Source organism: Rissa tridactyla, chromosome 23, assembly GCF_028500815.1.
Source record: "Rissa tridactyla isolate bRisTri1 chromosome 23, bRisTri1.patW.cur.20221130, whole genome shotgun sequence".
Classification (NCBI taxonomy): Eukaryota; Metazoa; Chordata; class Aves; order Charadriiformes; family Laridae; genus Rissa; species Rissa tridactyla.
In genome coordinates this window covers 3,363,315-3,382,839 of record NC_071488.1, presented here as the reverse complement: position 1 = coordinate 3,382,839, position 19,525 = coordinate 3,363,315, and the positions used below count along the sequence as shown (strand labels likewise).

General features: G+C 65.6%; 3 protein-coding genes across 4 annotated transcripts; 1 reads left to right on the top strand and 2 right to left on the bottom strand.

Annotated features, from left to right (window-relative positions):
- The first annotated feature begins 7,517 nt into the window (after positions 1-7,517).
- Positions 7,518-10,000, top strand: LOC128901156 (G patch domain-containing protein 4). 2 transcript variants are annotated; one of them, XM_054182994.1, is made up of 8 exons: positions 7,518-7,636; positions 7,942-8,015; positions 8,102-8,194; positions 8,393-8,500; positions 8,679-8,782; positions 8,911-8,961; positions 9,094-9,343; positions 9,422-10,000. In XM_054182994.1, the coding sequence occupies exons 1-8, from the start codon at positions 7,561-7,563 to the stop codon at positions 9,644-9,646; spliced, it is 981 nt and encodes a 326-aa protein (XP_054038969.1). In that variant the 5' UTR covers positions 7,518-7,560; the 3' UTR covers positions 9,647-10,000. The 2 variants fall into 2 exon arrangements, with proteins under 2 accessions (XP_054038969.1, XP_054038968.1); XM_054182993.1 differs by having other exon boundaries at positions 9,094-10,000.
- On the bottom strand, positions 9,990-12,462 carry NAXE (NAD(P)HX epimerase). Its single transcript, XM_054182996.1, has 6 exons — positions 12,245-12,462; positions 11,283-11,391; positions 11,074-11,184; positions 10,837-10,950; positions 10,604-10,751; positions 9,990-10,521 (listed from the first exon to the last, which is right to left on the bottom strand). Exons 1-6 carry the CDS (start codon positions 12,412-12,414, stop codon positions 10,319-10,321), a joined length of 855 nt encoding a protein of 284 aa, XP_054038971.1. The 5' UTR covers positions 12,415-12,462; the 3' UTR covers positions 9,990-10,318.
- A 2,586-nt stretch (positions 12,463-15,048) lies between these two features.
- TTC24 (tetratricopeptide repeat domain 24) lies at positions 15,049-18,413 on the bottom strand. The gene is made up of 7 exons (XM_054183031.1): positions 17,644-18,413; positions 17,352-17,564; positions 17,143-17,271; positions 15,997-16,118; positions 15,738-15,878; positions 15,173-15,305; positions 15,049-15,104 (listed from the first exon to the last, which is right to left on the bottom strand). Exons 1-7 carry the CDS (start codon positions 18,374-18,376, stop codon positions 15,049-15,051), a joined length of 1,527 nt encoding a protein of 508 aa, XP_054039006.1. The 5' UTR covers positions 18,377-18,413.
- Between the last annotated feature and the right edge of the window lie 1,112 nt (positions 18,414-19,525).

Here is a 19,525-nt window from a genome sequence, read left to right as displayed (position 1 = left end):
TGACGCTGATTGAGTTCCCCTAGTTATTTGTGATTAATCTGTCTTGTCCCCCATCCTTACCCCGTGCAGACGGCGTGGGGCGTCCTTCCCCACCTGGCCGGGCTCGCTTCCCTCTTGTGGCAGGAAACCTTTTGGATGCTGAAATACTTCGGAAATGCTGAAGGTTTGCCCCAAACCTGACCCCAAACGTGCCCGTTTGGAAAAGCTTCCTTTGAATTAGGGACTCTGGAGCATGCGTAGGACAAACCGACAGTGACTTGTAGTTCCGCGGTATTTGGATGACCTGATGCACGGTGTATGAGAACCCAGCGGGTTCTTCTGCTGACCCCGAGGCATTTGCTGGCAGCTGGTCAGTGCACGATGGATTTTACCCCTGCTTTTCTGTAGCCACCAGTGTTTGCTGATAGCTGGGTGTTAGCATTCTGGTTTTATTTTGTTTTTAAAGCTTCTTTTTGTAGGGAGGATCGGGCAGCGCGAGGGAACGGGAGGAATCCCCACGCTGCTTTCTTGTGTACCTGTAAAACTTGCTGCGCCCAGCTTGCTTCTGAGTGGGAGATGGGATCTATCAGTAATACCCCGGCTTGTCGGAGAGCGTAGGTGGAGCAGCGGTTGCTTGAGAAAACACAGGAGCGCGCGCACGCCTGCCTTTGTGTGTGCGCATCGCAACGAGACTGGGGCGGTTTAGAGGAGGATTCGGAAAGCCTCGCCTTAATCTCTCCTCTTGGAGGCTGTGCACATACATGTGGATTTCTTTGTGCAGCCTCCTCCTCAAACCTAAACCGAATTTGCAGAGCGTTGTGTAAGGATGGGTGCCGAGGTTCCTCATCGCCCCGGCAGGCTCAGAGCTCCTTCCTGATGTTAATCGGCCCCTTTGCAGCTAAAAATGGACTTATAAAAAGGCCTGTGCAGTCCTTTGTGATCTCTTAGGTTTGGCAGATGTCCTTTGCCTGCACTGAGGTCTGGTTGTCTCTGCAAAGGCTCTGTCCCCACGTGAGCCAGCTCCTGCAGAGGAGGACGGGGTGACGGGGTAAGCGACGGGGAGCAAAGAAGGCGGCTGGCGCTGCTGGGTCGTGGGGAGCGGAGACATCCCCCCTCTGTCTCTGCCGTAAGGTTGTGCTCTGCCTTTGAACCTCTTCGAAAAGCAGAACTGGTCCCAAACCCTGTTGTTTGTGGCGAGCCGCGGCCCTTCCAGCTCCCTCCTCCTCGGCGTTAGCGAGATGTGCTGATGTGGTGTAAATCACACCAACGCGAGGGATCCGGCTGCGTCGGTGGGCGAGCTGGCGCGCTGCTTGCGGGCACCTTCGGATGCTGGAGGGACTTTGGAGGGTCCGGTGAGTCCAAAGCAGTGACCCCAGCGCGAGGGAGGGCTCCTGCCAGGCCGGAGCAGGCGGTGACGCTTGGGCAGGGCTGGGGTGATGCTGGCGCTGAGCTGCTGGGTGCCTGCGAGCGAAGCTGGCTGGCGATACCTGCGTGGCGCTGGGCTCCTGCTGGCAGCGTGGGCAGGCTGCTGGCAGCCACCGAGGAGGATTAATCTGCTTCTTGTAGAAGTTCTTCCTCGGGTATTTTTTTCTTAAGCTGAGGTCTTGCTTTTGTAGAGGGGGCTCTGAACAAGCGGGTGGAAGCCATTCCCCAGCGCTTCCCGCAGAGGGAGGGTAACGGTTGTCGTCTGTCGGGGGGCAGAAGCGAGGAGGGGGAAATGCTGAGTCTTCCCAGGCCGTTCAGTCCCCAGTGTCTCGCTGCTCATTTAAGCAGGGAAACATATTTCTCCTGTCTCTCCACGTCGCAGCATCCGCTCTTATGTCAGTTTGACATCATTCCTCACCTGCTGCCAGCCCACCAGCCAAGGTGCTAAAATAAAGCTAACGGGGCAGGCTGCTACCTCAGCGTGCAGCCTCTGGTTGCATCTGATGTTCAGCTACCAGCTCTCCACCTTCCCCCGGGCACTTTGGCAAATCTGCCACCCTCCCCCCTCTCCTCCTTCCCGCTCCCGAGGGGCTTTCATAGAATCACAGAATGGTTTGGGTGGGAAGGGACCTGGAAGACCATCCCGTCCCCTCCCCTGCCCTGGGCAGGGCCACCTCCCACCAGCCCAGGTGGCTCCAAGCCCCGTCCAACCTGGCCTTGAACCCCTCCAGGGATGGGGCAGCCACAGCTTCTCTGGGCAACCTGGGCCAGGGGCTCAGCGCCCTCGGAAGAAGGAATTTCTTCCCCACATCTCATCTCAATCTCCCCTCTTTTGGTTTCAACCCATTCCCAACGTCCCGTGGCTCCCCTCCCTGCTCCAGAGTCCCTCCCCAGCTTTCCCGGAGCCCCTTGAGGGACTGGAAGGGGCTCCAAGGTCTCCGCGGAGCCTTCTCTTCTCCAGGCTGACCCCCCCCAGCTCTCTCAGCCTGTCCTCCCAGCAGAGGGGCTCCAGCCCTCCCAGCATCTCCGGGGCCTCCTCCGGCCCCGCTCCCAGAGCTCCGTGTCTCTCCTGTGCCGAGGCCCCGGAGCTGGAGGCAGCACTGCAGGGGGGTCTCCCCCGAGGGGAGCAGAGGGGCAGAATCCCCCCCCTCGCCCCCCTGCCCACGCTGCTGGGGATGCAGCCCAGGCTGGGGGGGGTTCTGGGCTGCCAGCGCACGTTGCCGGGGCGTGTTGAGCTTCTCACCCCCCAGCGCCCCCAAACCCTTCTCTCAGGGCCGCTCCCCATCCCTCCATCCCCAGCCTGGGTTTGTGCCTGGCGTTGCGGCAGCCCCGGTGCAGGACTTTGCACTTGGCCTTGCTGAACCCTATGACATTGGCACGGTCCCACCTCTCCAGCCTGTCCCGCTCCCTCTGGATGGCATCCCGTCCCTCCAGCGTGTCACCGCTCCGCACAGCGTGGTGTCGTTGCCAAACTTGCTGAGGGCACCCTCAATCCCACTGTTGGTGGGATTCCACAGGGGATTCATGGGATCACGTTGCCCACAAAGCCGTTACACAGCACCGGTCCCACGCACTGGGGCGAAGTGCTGAGCTCGGAGCCCGGGCAGCCGCTGGCCTCGGCTCTGGGCAGGGATGTGGGACCAGCAGCGTCCCCCCCCAGCCCCAGACCCCGTCTCAAAACAGGGGAGAAGAGCCGGGAGCGGAGGGCTTGGGGCTTCCCCAGCAGCGTGGCAGGAGGAGGGGGCTGCGGGGTGGGACGCGATGGAGCTGGGATGGACGGAGTTGGGATGGAGTCTCCAGCCCTGCTTCCCAGCGCGTCCCACCTCTGCCCGGCCCGGGCTGGGGAGGAAAAGGCGGCTTTGGAGAGTGGCGGGGAGAGAGGTTTTTAGGGAGACAGGAATCCCTTCCAGAGAGCTTTCCCTAATCCCGGTGATGTGCTGGTCGGAAACCCTCTTTCAAAGGAACAATTGCACTTTCTCGCTGTCGTCGCTCTCCTTCCCCGAGGAATTGCCCCAGGCTGTTCCTTGCTGACTGTTTCCTCTCCTTCTTTCCTGATCAATAGAATTAAAATGTCATGGAAGGGGCACTTTCCCCAGCAGGTAGCGGTGAATCCGGCTGATGGATTTGGAGAGATTGCTGCTGTCAAAATATTCACTTTATTCCTTCCCCCTCCCCGGAGAAGAACCGCAGCTTTTTTTCCCAAAAAACACTTTCAACTTGGAAACCCGACCTCTTCGATGTGGAGGAGGGAGATAGGGCAGGAAACCAACATCTAAATTTCTTTGAAAAAAACTGTTTTTTCTCACTAAGGTCCCCGGGCCATGGCGTTACCTGCCGCCCCAGCCCTGATTTACGGGGGTGCGAGCTCAGGCTGACCCTGTCAATGAACGTGCTGCAAGAGGGGGGGTCAGTGGGGAAAGGGGTTCGGAGGTCAGGGAGTGGGATAACTTGGAAAAATGGACGTATGTGTGTGTGCGCTGAGCTGCTGCAGCGTCTTTGCTCGGCCAGGGGAGCCGTGAGGGAGGGCGAGCGGCGGAGCTGGCCGCGTGATGCTCCTCAGCCTCTCTGCTCAATCCCGTGGCGTTTTGGGGCGGAACCCCACGATTTAGAGAGGGGTTGGGACGGCGCTCGGCTGCCGGCCAGCGGGCCCCGACCGTGTCACTCTCACGTCCGAATTCACCTTGCTCCGATTGGGTTTATTTGTAATTTTCTCTGGCACTTCGATACCTCGTTCCCTGCGGCTCCCTGCCCGGTCCTGGCCGCGTCTCCCTGGGGTCGGCAGTGCCCGCCGGCGGGCAGCCCGTGCCCGGGGCAGGCCGGAGACTGGGATTTGTTGTTTGCTCCCCTTGACATTGGAAACAACAAAATCACAAGTCTTCCAGCCTGCCCCGGGGCTGAAGGACACGTGGGCGGCCGAGGGGCGGATGGAGAGCCCCGTCGGAGCTGCCCTGGGGAGAAAGGGAGAGGGGGGACGTTTGGGCACCTCCTGTCCCCCCACCCCGGGTCCGCGCCTGCCCTTGCCTGGCCCCATGCGGGGTTGGGTTGGGGCTGGCGGATGCGCCCCTGGGTGCGCGAGGGGCTGCGTCACCCGCGGAACCCGCTGGACGCACCGGGAGAGGGTCCAGGGGGCCGGAGAACAGCCCTGGGCTGGCAGCGGTGACGCAAAGGATAGTGGTTGTGCCCCATGGCCTGTCCCCCCCCCCCCCCCCAGTGCCAGCCATGGGTCTGAGCCCCAGCTCAGCCCCGATCTCCTGCTTGGGAGCCCGGGGTGTCCGTGGACGGAGGAGAAGCATCCTGTGGGAAGGGTCTCTGCGTTGGGCAGCTCTCGCGGTGCCGGGGTGTTCGGTCCTGCCCTGCTCCCGCTTTCCTGGGGGTCCCGGTGGGAACGTCCCCGTCCGTCCTCCTGCGTTCCCCTGCCCCGGGAGACCCGTCTGGGGTGCGGCCGTCAGGCGGCTCCTCCACCAAGGTCATTGCAGCTTATTTTAATCCTGGCAGACAGAGCAGCGCGCGGTGAAACACGGGAGCGGTCAGGGCTGCTGCCCCGCGAGCGCGGCGCGACCCTGGAGATGAGCCCCCCGCGCTCGTACCGGGGGGAGAGGGCAGCGGGTGCTGGGGCCGGGTGGGAGAGGGAGCGCGAGGAGGTGCAGGGGCGATGCCGGGGGGGGGGGCCGGAGCAGGGCAGGGGGTGGCTCTCGGCCCCCTCAGCCACGGCGAAACGCCGCTGCCGCGTGCGACGGTCGCGCGGAGCACGGGGTTGGCGCCTTGGCTGGATGCGGGCGCGCCCCGTTGCGCAGCACCACACGCCGTGTGCGCCCCGCGCGCACCCCGACGGGCACCCCATTGCAGGGCACACCCCATGCGTGCCCTATAGACGCCCACTGCACGCCTCGCACGCCCTGTCGTGCACCCCATTGCACGGCAGACCCCAGGCACACCCTGTAGACCCATTGCACACCCCATCGTGCACCCCCATTGCACAGCACGCCCCACGCGCGCCCCAGAGACCCCACTGCACACCCCGTGCACGCTCCATCATGCACCCCATTGCGCAGCACGCCCCATGCGCACCCCGTCATGCGCCCTGTGTGCGCCCCACGCGCACCCCATCATGCACACCTCGCACGCCCCACACCCCGTGCACACCCCGTTGCACAGCACACCCCACGCACACCCCGCCGTGCGCCCCGTGCACGCCTCATCGAGCACCCCGTTGCACAGCACGCCCCATGCACAGTCCGTAGACCCCGTTGCACCTCTCGCACGCCCCACACCCCACGCACGTCCCACCATGCACCCACCCCATTGCACAGCAGACCCCATGGGCACCCCCTAGACCCCATTGCACACCCCGTTGTGCACCTCATTGCGCAGCACACCCCGCGCACACCCCGTAGACCCCATTGCACACCTTGCACACCCCACACACGCCCCGTCATGCACCCCATTGCCCAGTACACACCCTGTACACCCCACTGCACACCCCACACATGCCCCACCATGCACCCCATTGCACTCCAGGACCCCTATGCGCCCCGTAGACCCCATTGCACAGCACACCCCATAGACCCCACTGCACCCCCTCACACACCCCACACCCCATCACACACCTCACGCCCCCGGCTCACCTGGGGACCGTCCGTCCGTCCATCCGTCCTCCCCAGCGGGGCAGGAGCCGCGGTAACGCCCAGGAGTTGGTGGCACCTCGGGGCTGCCCCTGCCCAGCCCAAGCAGGGTGCGGGGACCATTTGTGGGGGGCCACCATCCCTCCCCCCCCACCCCGCACCACGTCCTCCCCCCACTTTGGGAGCGCAGCGTCGCTGGAGCCGAGGGAGTTCCAGGGGAGGTGACAGCGGTGCGTGTCCCCATCCCTGTGGCACCCCCCCGGACAGACACCCCCCCCCCACCTCCACGGACAGCGGGGCAAGGGGGGGCCAGGCCCAGGTTGCCCGAGGCCGGGGTGCCCAAGGCCGGCAGCTGCCGACGGCTGGGAGCCCTGTGGCGAGCCGGGCCGGGCAGGAGGTGGCCTCGGTGACAGCGTGAGCGGCGGCCGGGGCAGGGCCGGGACTGGGAGGGACGAGGACGCGGCGCGGCGGGGGCCGGGCTGCCCCGGGGAGGGGGGAAAGGGCTCGGGATCGGGTCCCCAGAGCCCGCGGGGGCGAGCGCGGGGCTGGGCGGGCACGTGTGAGTGTGAGTGTGTGTGTGTGTGTGACAGTGTGTGTGTGTGTGACAGTGTGTGTGTGAGTGTGAGAGTCTTTATGTGTGTCTGTGTGTGTACGTGTGTCTGTACGTGTGTCTGTACATGTGTACGTGTGTCCGTACATGTGTCCATACGTGTGTCCATACATGTGTCTGTGTGTCCGTACATGTGTCTGTACGTGTATCCATACATGTGTCCATACATGTGTACATGTGTCCGTACGTGTGTCTGTACGTGTGTCTGTACGTGTGTCCGTGTGTCGTACGTGTGTCCATACATGCGTCCATACATGTGTACGTGTGTCCGTACGTGTGTCCATACGTGTATCCATATGTGTGTCCATACGTGTGTCCATACGTGTGTCCATACATGTGTCCATACATGTGTACATGTGTCCATACGTGTGTCCATACACGTGTACGTGTGTCCATACATGTGTACTTGTGTCCGTACGTGTGTCCGTACGTGTGTCCATACGTGTGTCCGTACGTGTGTCCGTGTGTCCGTACGTGTGTCTGTACGTGTGTCCGTGTGTCCATACGTGTGTCCGTACGTGTGTACGTGTGTCCGTACGTGTGTCCATACGCGTATCCGTGTGTCCATACGTGTGTACGTGTGTCCGTGTGTCCATACGTGTGTCCGTACGTGTGTCCGTGTGTCCGTACGTGTGTCCGTACGTGTGTCCGTACGTGTGTCCATACGTGTGTACTTGTGTCCATACGTGTGTCCATACGTGTGTCCGTACGTGTGTCCGTACGTGTCTCCCCGCTCCCGCCGCCCGCGCACGCGCACAGCCCCCGCCCCGCCGCCGGCCCAGTGCGCCCGCGCAGGCCCCGCCCCCTTAAGGCCCCGCCCCTGCTCAGACCCAGCCCCCTCAGGCCCCGCCCCTCGGCCCCGCGCATGCGCGTTGGGCGCTTCCTGCCGGGAGGCGGCGGCGGCGGCGGCGTGGACCCGCCGCCATGAGCGCGCCGGAGCCGCCGGGCTCCGGGATGGGCTTCGCCGAGAGGCAGCTGCGGCGGCACGGCTGGCGGCGAGGTGGGGGCCGCCCCGGGGGGTCCCCCTGGCCCGGCCTGTCTCCCGTCCCCGGCCGGTCCCGGCATCCCCTGTTCCTCCCTGAGGGCCCCCTGCGGTGCCCGGGCCCCGTCTCCCCGCAGGCCCCCTCCCCCCCCGGTCCCCGTCCCTCCCCGCTCTCACGGCCCGTCCCCCCGGGCGTCCCCAGCCCCCTTCCCGGAGGAGCAGGGGTCGGCCTCGCCCCCCACGCTCGGGGTCTCGCAGCAGCCCCCCCCGCGGTGGCCGCCGGGGCAGCCGCTGCGGCGAGTGACGGGTGCCCTTGTCCGCAGGGCAGGGCCTGGGGAAGCGGCAGGACGGCATCGCTGAGGCCATCCGGGTGAAGGTGAAGTGTGACACGGCGGGGGTGAGCGCAGCCCCCTGCCCCTGCTCGGCCCCCGCGGCCGCCGCCGCCGCCTGCGGCCATTTCGGTGGCTCCTCTGCGCCCCGCAGGTGGGACACGACGCGGCGGAGCCGTTCGCCTTCCACTGGTGGGACCACGTCTTCAACAAGGCGGCTGCCAACGTCGCCGTGGAGGCCGGGCAGGTAGGAGGGCTGGGGGTCGGGCCGGGATGGGGCTGAAGGCAGGGGAGGGCGTTGGGGTCCCGCGTAGAGCCCGCTGCCGCTGCATGTCCCTCCAGCATCTTCCACGGGGACTGCGGTGGCAGAGATGTGCTGCTGGAGGGGACGAAGCCCCTTGGGCAGGACGCTCTCGAGCCCTTTGTCTCTCTCTCCCCCTCCCAGGATGGCATCTCCGTGAAGACACTTTCCGAGCAGGGATTCGGGATCAGCAATAAGAAGCCCCGCAAGGCCGGCGGCGCTGGCAGCATGCTGTACGGCCGCTTCGTGAAGGTAACCGGCCCTGGGGACGCGGCTTGGGGAGCAGCTGGCATCTCTGGGAAGGCTGCTGTGAACTCCGCACACCGCCCCTGCCAGCGCAGCCTCCCCAGCCCGTCGCTGCTGTGGCCCCCAGGGCCCCCTTTTCAGTGTCCCCCCGTTCTCACGGCCCCTCTGCCTCTCCCCGCCGCAGTCAGCCACGCTCACAGCACACGGGGAGGAGTCCGCGAAGCTGCCCGCCGGCTCAGAGAGCAGCGAGGAGGAGGAGGAGAAGCTGGACCTCTCTTCGGCCAGGAGGCGAGGCTGGGGCAGCGGTGCATGCGGCGGTGGGGAGGGACGAGGGCTGTGAGGGGGAGCCCCGCTCCGGACCGTGCTCCCCCCCCGTGCCGATGCTGGGGGTGACACGTCCTGTCTGTGTCCCGCAGGCTGACGGACGAGGAGCTGATGCGAGCGTGTGGGGGCCGCACGGCGCACAAGTAAGTGGTCGGGGGGGGTTGCTGCACAGTTGGGCTCCCCCCCTCCTGGCGGGGGCTTTCGAGCAGGCTGGGCTGGGGGGCACGTTCCCTGCCAGGGAGGTGCCGGACCCCGGCTGCCCACCATCATTGCAGGGGTGCCCGTCACGGCCTGACCATGAGCGCCAAGCTGGCACGCCTGGAGGAGCAGGAGCGAGCCTTCCTGGCCACCTACCGACACAAGGAGCGGCAGCAGCAGCAGCCCCCGGAGAGCAGCCCCCCAGCGGGGAGGCAGGAAAAAAGAAAGAAGAAAAAAAGGAAACTGTCCAGGGATGGAGCCGATCCCGAGGTGCTGCAGAGCCAGGAGCCAAGCGGAGAAGAGGAGGTGGCGGGAGAGGAAGGGAAGGTTGCGAAGAGGAAGAGGAAGAAGAAGGAGAACCAGGAGCCAAGCGGAGAAGAGGAGGTGGCGGGAGAGGAAGGGAAGGTTGTGAAGAGGAAGAAGAAGAAGAAGCAGAAGCAGGAGGACAAAGAAGAGCCAGTTGAGACAGAGAAAGAGAAGAAGAGGAGGAAGAAGGACAAGAAGAAGGAGGAGGATGACGAAGAAGAGCCGGCTGAGACAGAGATCCCTCTAGAAGACACAGATGGACCAGATCAGGCTGGGCACAGCCCCAGGAAGAAGAGGAAGAAGAGGAAGAGGGAGCCAGAGTGATCAAGGGCCAAGGCTGCTGCGCTGCGTGGCTGCTGCTCCCACCCGGCTGTGAGGGTCCCCATCCTGCCCGCTGGCGCTGGCGGGTGCCCAGGGATGCTCCGGGCTCTTCCCAGGTGGAGCCCAGCGCCGTGGCCCAGCTGCGTGTTCGCTGCCTGGGGATGCTGGGCTGGGACTGGTTGGGCTGGAGCTGGATCCAGCTTTATTTCACTCCCTGAGCCTTCCTCCCATCAGGAGGATGGGAACTGACCCCAGTTCCCCCCAAGGCCCTGGGGCAGGGACACATTTGCCGTGGGTCTGTCGCAGAGGGACACAGCAGGGACAGACCCCACAGAGAATGGAAATATTTTTTTCAAGGGCATGAATAAACCTTTATTGCAGTGAAACTACGCTGAAGTGCGAGGTATGCGGCAGACCCCGGGATCCTGGGTCGCGTCTACGCCTGGAAGCGCTCAGATCGCGCACCGGCCCCGAACACCGCCCGCCTGGCAGCCCCCCACCCTGCTCCAAAAAGCTCCCGGGGGCTTTGGTCTGCAGCGCACTTCGATCCCGCTGGCAGAGCTGGGTAGGACTGGAGCCCAGTGAGGTGCCGAGCATCCTCCTAGCAGAGCGCTGCGGCTTTGGCAGAATTAGGCCCTGATCTGCTGCACCCCAAGCCCCCGCCGAGCTCCAGCCCTAGGTGAGCTGCAGGACGCAGTCTGTCTCGGGGTACGGCGGCAGGTTTAAAGCGTATTTCTCCTGCAGCGCGGCGGGCACAAACCTGCCCCCCAGAAAGTGGTAGCGGCCAGCGAAATGCATCGCCGCCTTCTTGGGCGCCGTCAGCGAGATAAGCATGTCGGGCTGGAGACCGTCCGCCTTCCCTTTCTCCACGTCCCAGCCTGCAACGAGCCCCGAGGACACGCTGGAGCCAGGAAAACCCCGGCCGGGCACCTTCCTCCGGCGGGTCCGGCTGTTACTCACCCGAGGGGATGTCGATGCTGGCGATGGGCACCGTGATGCGCTCGAGGGTGCTGAGGATGCTGCCGAAGGGCTCCCGCACCGCTCCCTTGAAGCTGAACCCGAAAATCGCGTCCACCACCAGGCCGTAGAGCTCATCGATGAGCGCAGCCTGCGGCGGGGACAGCAATGGGTGACAAACAGCCCCCGCCATGGCTCTGAGGGCGGCTGCTCCCTGGCCGGGGGCTGCTCCTCACCTCGGCCGGGAACTCGGGCAGGAAGGGGATGTCCATCTTCTGGCACTGGGTGGTCAAACCTTCGAAGAGGGGCTTGTTGGGGCGCTTGGGGTAATACACGGTCGGTTCGTAGCCCTGCAAGAGCAGGAGGGAGCTGAGCAGGGCCCTGGCGGCAGGAGGGGGAACCCCAGAGCTTGTGGATCCGGGGGCGCACGGGGACGGGGCGGGGATGGGGGGGAACCTGCACGAGAGACTCACAAACATTTTCAGGTGCCGGGCGCAGACCAAGCCGTCGCCGCCGTTGTTCCCCGGCCCGCACACGACCAGCACGGCGGGCTGGCTGGTGGTGAAGGAGCTGGGCGGGTAGGCCTGGGGTGGGACGGGAGGCGTGGGGTCATGCTGGGGAAGGGGGACCCCCCCCGCCTCCCCGCGTCCCCAGGACCACCACCCGCCTCTCTTGTGCCCACCTTGGCGATGGCGGTGGCGCAGCTCAGCCCCGCCAGCTCCATCAGCTGGTCCACGCTGAACTTGTACTCGGTGAAGAGCTCCTGGTCGATGGCCTGGGCCTCCTCCTGCCTGGGGGGGGGGGGAGGGAAAGAGTGGCACCCCCGGGGGCCTCCAGACCCGTCCAGACCCTGGCCCCGGGGGTTTGGGGGCAACTGTGCTCCCCTTGACTCGGCGGAGCACCAGCGGGGATGGAGCCGGGGCGGGGGGACAGGCTTCCCATGCTGAACCCCCCCCCCCCCGTGCACCTCTGAGTCCCCATTGAGTCCTGCCTGACCCCTCTGCATCCCCCCGCACCGTGTTCCCCCCCACCCCTCTGCACCCCCAACCCCTTTGCAGCCCCCCCATGTGTCCCCCGACCCCTTTACACCCCCTCTGTGTCCCCCTGACCCCTTTGCACCCCCCGTGTCCTTCCTCAGCCACCCCCCTGTGTCCTGCCCGACCCTTCTGCACGCCTCTGTATCCCACCTGACCACTTTGCACCCCCATGTGTCCCCCCAACCCCTCCGCACCCCCCCATATCCCACCCCCGACCCCTTTGCACCCCCCATGTCCTTCCTCATCCCCTCCCCCGTGTCCTGCCCGACCTCTTTGCGCCTCCCTCGTGTCCCCCCAACCCCTCCGCACCCCTCTCATATTCCACCCCCGACCCCTTTGCGCCCCCCCCCCGATATCCCACATGACCCCTTTGCACCCCCATGTCCTTCCTCAAACTCCCCCCGTGTCCCCCCGATCCTTCTGCACACCCCCTCGTGTCCCCCCAACCCCTCCGCACCCCCCCGTGTCCCTCGCAACCCCTTTGCACCCCCCTCCTATCCCACCCCCGACCCTTTTGCACCTCCCCGTGTCCCCCCAACCCCTCCGCACCCCCCCCATGTCCCACCCCCGACCCTTTTGCACTCCCCCCCGCCCCCCGCCGCCGTACCCGAGGAAGCGGAGCCCCGCGGGGCCGGGCCCGGCGCGGTGCATGGCGCGGTGGGGGCGGCTCCAGCTCCGCTCCCAGCCCCAGCCCCGGCCCGGGCAGCGCCCGCCCCCCCGCGCCGCCGCCGCCGCCACCAGCAGCCCCAGCCCCAGCAGCGCCCGCGGGCCCGGCATGCGGCGGGTACGGCCCGGTACGGCCCCGCACGGAGCTCGGCCCGGTAAGGCCCCGCACGGAGCTCGGCACGGAGCAGGCGCGGGGCCGGCCCCGGGGCGGAGCCGCCGTCGCTCGAACCGCCCCCGGTCCGCGGCTCGGGAAGGCGACGGAGCGGGGAGAGACCGGGGGTGCGTCCTGTGAACGTTCGCAGGGGTGTGAACCCACCGGGGCGGGGGCAGCCCCCGGTGCCAGCCCAGGCTGGGGATGGAGGGATGGGGAGCGGCCCTGAGAGAAGGGCTTGGGGGCGCTGGGGGGTGAGAAGCTCAACACGCCCCGGCAACGTGCGCTGGCAGCCCATGAACCCCCCCCCAGCCTGGGCTGCATCCCCAGCAGCGCGGGCAGGGGGGCGAGGGGGGGGATTCTGCCCCTCTGCTCCCCTCGGGGGAGACCCCCCTGCAGTGCTGCCTCCAGCTCCGGGGCCTCGGCACAGGAGAGACACGGAGCTGTGGGAGCGGGGCCGGAGGAGGCCCCGGAGCTGCTGGGAGGGCTGGAGCCCCTCTGCTGGGAGGACAGGCTGAGAGAGCTGGGGGGGGTCAGCCTGGAGAAGAGAAGGCTCCGCGGAGACCTTGGAGCCCCTTCCAGTCCCTCAAGGGGCTCCGGGAAAGCTGGGGAGGGACTCTGGAGCAGGGAGGGGAGCCATAGAATCATTCAGGTTGGAAAAAACCCCTGGAATCATCGAGTCCAACCATCAACCCCACTCTACAAAGTTCTCCCCTACCCCACGACAAACTACAGCTTCTTGGGAAGTTCTTTTGAGGTCGCTTTTGAATAGCAGAATGAGCTCTAGCAGTAAAAGGCTTTAGTAACAGATTTGACTCTACGCTGAATACAGGACAAAATTTTATCGTATGTTCCCTTTTAGGATGAAACACAATCCGTTCCATCCATTTACCATGGCTTTTTTCTCCCCCAGTAATAAATTAATTCAAAAATTAATGATTGTTGAATTAATAGTTGTTGGATTAATAATAAACAAATTCCTACAGTCAAAACCTGCCTTCTAGAGTTCCGTGACATTAGCGCCAGTGACAGCGTAGTCATTTCAGTATAGCCGTATGTGGAAAGAAATATATATTGAAAAGGGTAAATGATGATGAGGTTTTACGCTGAAAGAGGGGAGATTGAGATGAGATGTGGGGAAGAAATTCCTTCTTCCGAGGGCGGTGAGCCCCTGGCCCAGGCTGCCCAGAGAAGCTGTGGCTGCCCCATCCCTGGAGGGGTTCAAGGCCAGGTTGGACGGGGCTTGGAGCCACCTGGGCTGGTGGGAGGTGTCCCTGCCCATGGATGAGATGGTCTTCCAGGTCCCTTCCCACCCAAACCATTCCATGACTGGAGCACAGCGAAGGGGCTCCCAGCGGCAGCTCGTCCCTGCCCCGCGGGTCCAGGCAGGATCCTGGAGCCTTGTCACGCTGCCAGGCGACCCCTGGGGGATGCGGCCATCTCCCCGGTGTCCTCCGTCGTCACACGAGGTTGCAGATGAGGGACAATGTCCTGCTCCCCATGCGGGGCTTGGCAGCGGGGTTGGCGGTGGGGCTGGGGGGCAGCAAGTCCACCGAGGCGTTTAGGGGGTGTGGGGGTGCTCGGTGGGATGCAGAATAAGAGGGCGGGGGGCGGGGATTTCACCCAGGGGTGCTTGAATCCACCCTCGGATCTGCTGCCCCATCTACAGGGCTGGGTGTTGGGGTTGGCTACAAGGTGCCAAAATGCCAAGCCCCTGTGGCTTTGGGCTTGGGGACACGGCCGTTGTGAGGAGAGGGGGTGTCCGAAGCCCTGCCGGGGGTGTCTGTCCCTGAACCCTCCCCTCAGAGGACACCCTGGAGCCCAGACCTCCCATCTGCTCCCTTGCCCGCTCCTCCGGTGCATCACCTACCGCTCCGGGGACCTCCGCCGGGGGGTTTGGCGCTGACGATGCCCTGTGAAACGCAGCGTGAGAACCGCAGCCCCCCCCGGCTCGCTGGGGAAGCAAAGCTCTAGTTGAGTTTGGTACTTACTTGGCTGCTGGGGTGGTGGGTCCGGGCGCAGGCGGGTGGCGTTCAGCTTCCTGGGAGCAAAGCAGAGACGATGGCTCATGTGGAGGTGATGGAGAGCATAGAACCATGGAATGGTTTGGGTGGGAAGGGACCTTGAAGACCATCCCGTCCCCTCCCCTGCCCTGGGCAGGGACACCTCCCACCAGCCCAGGTGGCTCCAAGCCCCGTCCAACCTGGCCTTGAACCCCTCCAGGGATGGGGCAGCCACAGCTTCTCTGGGCAACCTGGGCCAGGGGCTCAGCGCCCTCGGAAGAAGGAATTTCTTCCCCACATCTCATCTCAATCTCCCCTCTTTTGGTTTCAACCCATTCCCAACGTCCCGTGGCTCCCCTCCCTGCTCCAGAGTCCCTCCCCAGCTTTCCCGGAGCCCCTTGAGGGACTGGAAGGGGCTCCAAGGTCTCCGCGGAGCCTTCTCTTCTCCAGGCTGAACCCCCCCAGCTCTCCCAGCGTGCCAAACTCTCCCCTATCACATCGTTACCGAGCCCTCCCCAAATTCCAGCTTGAATTCCCCCAAAACGTGTTCCTCGAAATGACGCATCTTTTAAAATCTCTGGATTTTCACCTTCACCCACGAGAAGCCCCCGAGGGCGATGCCACTCGCTGCACTCCATCCGCTGCTCCTGCAGGGGTATGTGGGTGCAAGGATTACTGGGGTGCCCCCACCCCGCGCCCCCCCTCGCCCACTCACCCGTTAGCGCGGGGCTGACTGCGAGACCCTGGAGCCGCCCTGGGACCATCCTCATCCTCCCCAGAGACGTCCAGGCGGCCGCCTGGGTCGCGGGGCTGCGGTGCGGGGCCGTCAGCCGGGGCGGCTGCTGTGCCTGCGGGGAGGACGGGCAAACAGGCAGGAGCGCAGTACCGGCCCGCACCGGGGCCCTGGCTCGGGCAGAAATGGGGTCTAACGGCTCATTAAATTGTTTGGGTTTTATTTCCCTCCCTCTTACCTGAACGGCCAGGACGTGGTGCCGGTGCAGGCACGTACAGCTCGTCCCCAGGCTGGGGGTTCCCCCCGAAGGACCTGGGGTCGAAGGAAAGAAGGTTTATCTCATGGGTGACGCTGGGAAAACTCCTCCACGGAGGAAGGGTGGAGGTGATGTCAGCTTTCCTACTCACGCCTCGCCTCCTCGCAGTCGTGTCCCGCTGGCGTAGGGCAGCGTGGAGCGAAGCCGTGGCTGGCCGGGGTCCTGCTAGGAGGGAGGGGTGGCCTGGGGTGTTCCTCTTCCCCCAAAACCCTGCTGCCTCCCTCCACCAACCCCTCGGTCTGCCGCCGGGGTGATGCTCACCGGGGCCGGGGCGGGCGCCCAGCCACCCCCGCGGCCGTGGAGGCAGAGCTGCTGCTGGATGGCCTCCGTCAGCTTGCGCACGACCCGCTGGCGGGCAGCTCGGGGGGTGTCCTGAGCAGGAGAGAGCCCGCATGGGCTGGGACGAGGGGGATTGTCCCCAGGGCTGGGACAGTCGCCCCGGGACGCACGGGGAGAGTCCGGCCTCGGGGGCTTCCCCGGTGTGTCTTACCTGGCAGTGGGACAGCAACGTCAGGGCCTCCTGGTAGTGCCCGATGGCTTTCTGGGGGTCTCCCAGGTGGAAGCAGGCTGTTCCCAGCCCCTCGCACGCCTGCCACTGCCCCTGCACGTCCCCTGGGAGGAGAAGGGCAGCGTCAGTGCTGGCCCAGCACGTCCCAGCCGAGGTCCCGGGGAGGGAGCATCGCTGCTGCGCCACGCTGTGTGGAGCGGTGACACGCCGGAGGGACGGGATGCCACCCAGAGGGACCCGGACAGGTTGGAGACGTGGGTCTGCGTGAACCTCATGGGGTTCAACCAGGCCAAGAGCAGGGTCCTGCCCCGGGGTGGGGGCAGCCCCCGGTGCCAGCCCAGGCTGGGGATGGAGGGATGGGGAGCGGCCCTGAGAGAAGGGCTTGGGGGCGCTGGGTGGGGGTGGAAAGCTGGCCATGGGCCGGCAACATGCGCTGGCAGCCCATGAACCCCCCCCCAGCCTGGGCTGCATCCCCAGCAGCGTGGGCAGGGGGGCGAAGGGGGGGATTCTGCCCCTCTGCTCCCCTCGGGGGAGACCCCCCTGCAGTGCTGCCTCCAGCTCCGGGGCCTCGGCACAGGAGAGACACGGAGCTGTGGGAGCGGGGCCGGAGGAGGCCCCGGAGATGCTGGGAGGGCTGGAGCCCCTCTGCTGGGAGGACAGGCTGAGAGAGCTGGGGGGGGCCAGCCTGGAGAAGAGAAGGCTCCGTGGAGACCTTGGAGCCCCTTCCAGTCCCTCAAGGGGCTCCGGGAAAGCTGGGGAGGGACTCTGGAGCAGGGAGGGGAGCCACGGGACGTTGGGAATGGGTTGAAACCAAAAGAGGGGAGATTGAGATGAGATGTGGGGAAGAAATTCCTTCTTCCGAGGGCGGTGAGCCCCTGGGCCAGGTTGCCCAGAGAAGCTGTGGCTGCCCCATCCCTGGAGGGGTTCAAGGCCAGGTTGGACGGGGCTTGGAGCCACCTGGGCTGGTGGGAGGTGTCCCTGCCCAGGGCAGGGGGTGGCACGGGATGGTCTTCCAGGTCCCTTCCCACCCAAACCATTCTGTGATTCTATGATCCCTTTGGATCTGGTGCACACCTCTCTGGACTCTGCCCGGCAGCACAGGGATGATTTCCCCGTGCCTCCCCTTACCCGCCTCCCGGAAGGCTTGCAGGGCGTGCAGGTAGTTCTCGGCGGCAGCCTGGTGCATCCCGAGCCGGCCGCAGGCGTACGCCAGGTTCCCGAAGCACTCTCCCTGCGCCCGCCGGTTCCCGAGAGCGCCTGGAATGGGGAACACGGGGCTCCATCCCGGCCCGGCACATCCGGCAGTGCCCAGAGCGATCCATACCGGCGTGACCTACTGTGCAGTGCCGCCGCTCGCCGGTGCCAGCCCAGGGCTGTGCCGAAGCTGCGCAGGGCGTTGTGGGCAGCACCCAGGTTCTGCAGGGCCGCGGCCTCCCCGCGCCGGTCCCGCTCGCCGCCGCAGAGCGCCAGGGCCCGCTGGAAGCTCTCGGCCGCCGGGGAGAAGATGCGGAGCTGGGAGTAGCCCAGGCCGATGGCGTTGTAGAGCTTCCCTGCGGGACGGAGGGGAAACGCTGGGTGCGGGTGCCATGGCGCCGGGCGCCGGGAGGGACGGCTGCGGCGCGGCGTTACCTCGCAGGGCCGGGTCGGGGATGCTCTCGCAGAGCGAGCGGCACTGAGCGAGAACCCCCGCGATCTCCGCCGCCCCGAAGCGTCGGCTCTGCAGCATGGAGGTGCTGGCCCTGCTGAGGGCCACGGCGGCGGCCTCGGGGCTGGCCGCCGCCACGTAGCCCCGCGCGGCCTCCAGGAAGCATCGCGCCGCTCGCGCCGGCTCCCGCATCCCCAGGTAGCAGCAGCCCATCCGCAACCGCGTCCCCGCTCGGCCGCCGGCCCCCGCCTCCCAGCCGCGTCCAAAACATTCCGGAGCCTTCGGAAAATCCCGCAGCCCTTCGTCAGCCGCTCCGGCGTTGAAATAAAGGTCCCCCCAGCGCTCCCCGCCGTGGCCCTCCGAGGGCTGGGACTGCAGGAGGAACTCCAGGCCCTTTTCGGGCTTCCTGGTCTCCACGTAGGCAGCCCCCAGGCTGAAGGCACAAGCCCTGCGGAGCCGGGGGCTGGCCGTGCCCCCCACCGGGAGAAGCGCCCGCCTGAAGCACCCCACGGCCCCCCGCGCGTCGCCCAGCGCCAGCGCCCGCCCCCCAGCTCGCATCAACCCCTCTGTCTCCGCCGCCGCTTCGTTCCCCCGCTCCTGGGCATCGTCTCCGGCCTCCGGCTTCTCCTTCCTTTTTTTCCGGCTCTTCTTCCCGCCGGTGGGGGCTGCGGGGACCGCAGGCTGCGCCCCCAGGTCAGCATCCTCCTCTGGCGCCATGGGCCGGGTGAGCGACCTGCTGGCAGCTGGGCCGGCGCCGTCCTGGGATTTCTTGAAACGAGCAGCGTTGTTTGATATTATTTTGTAAAAAAAAATAAATAAAATAAAATGAGAAAAGCCTGGTAGCCCGTTGGCTGCTAAAGCTTTGGGGAGGAAAAGGGCCTTTCCACGGAGGATCCCAGCCCAGCTTCTGTGCTCGGCGCTTGCCTCCTGCGACGCTGCCCCGAACCGCGCGACGGGGACGGGGACGGGGATGGTCCAAAGGGGCTCCGACGGGGACAGAAGGTGTCCAATGGGGCTCCGGATGGGGATGGAGGGTGTCCGAAGGGGCTCCAACAGGGACGGAGGGTGTCCAACAGTGCTGTGACAAGGATGGAGTGTGTCCAAAAGGGCTCCGGTGGGGATGGAATGTGTCCGAAGGGGCTCCAACAGGGACGGAGGGTGTCCAATGGTGCTCCAACAGGGATGGAGTGTGTCCGAAGGGGCTCCGGATGGGATGGATGGTGTCTGAACCGTCTCTGGTGGGGATGGAGGGTGTCCGAAGAGGCTCCAGACGGGGACAGTGGGTGTCCAAATGGGTTCCAGATGGGGATGGAGGGTGTCCAAAGGGGGTCCAACAGGGACAGAGGGTGTCCGATGGTGCTCCAACGGGGATGGAGTGTGTCCAGAGGGGCTCCGGATGGGATGGATGGTGTCTGAACCGTCTCTGGTGGGGATGGGGTGTGTCCAAAGGGGCTCCGGTGGGGATGGAGGGTGTCCAAAGGGGGTCCAACAGGGATGGAGGGTGTCCGATGGTGCGCTGATGAGGATGGTGTGTCCGCAGGGGCTCTAGTGGGGATGGAGGGTGGCTGAAGTGGCTCCGGACAGGGACAGAAGGTGTCCGAAGGGGCTCCGGATGAGATGGAGGATGTCTGAAGGGGCTCCGGACGGGGATGGAGGGTGTCCGAAGGGACTCCGAGTCCCACCAGCACCGAGAGCGGGTCGCAGCCCTCCCCGGGTGATGGTCGCCGGTGCCTGGTGCTGGGGCACAGAGAGATTCCCAGGGGCAGGAAGACGTCGGGCTCGTGCGCAGCAGGGACAAACTGGGACAAAGCCAGGTCTCCCGGGGGAGGCAGGTTCCCGCGATGGCCCCGCTGGCTCCGGTTTCAC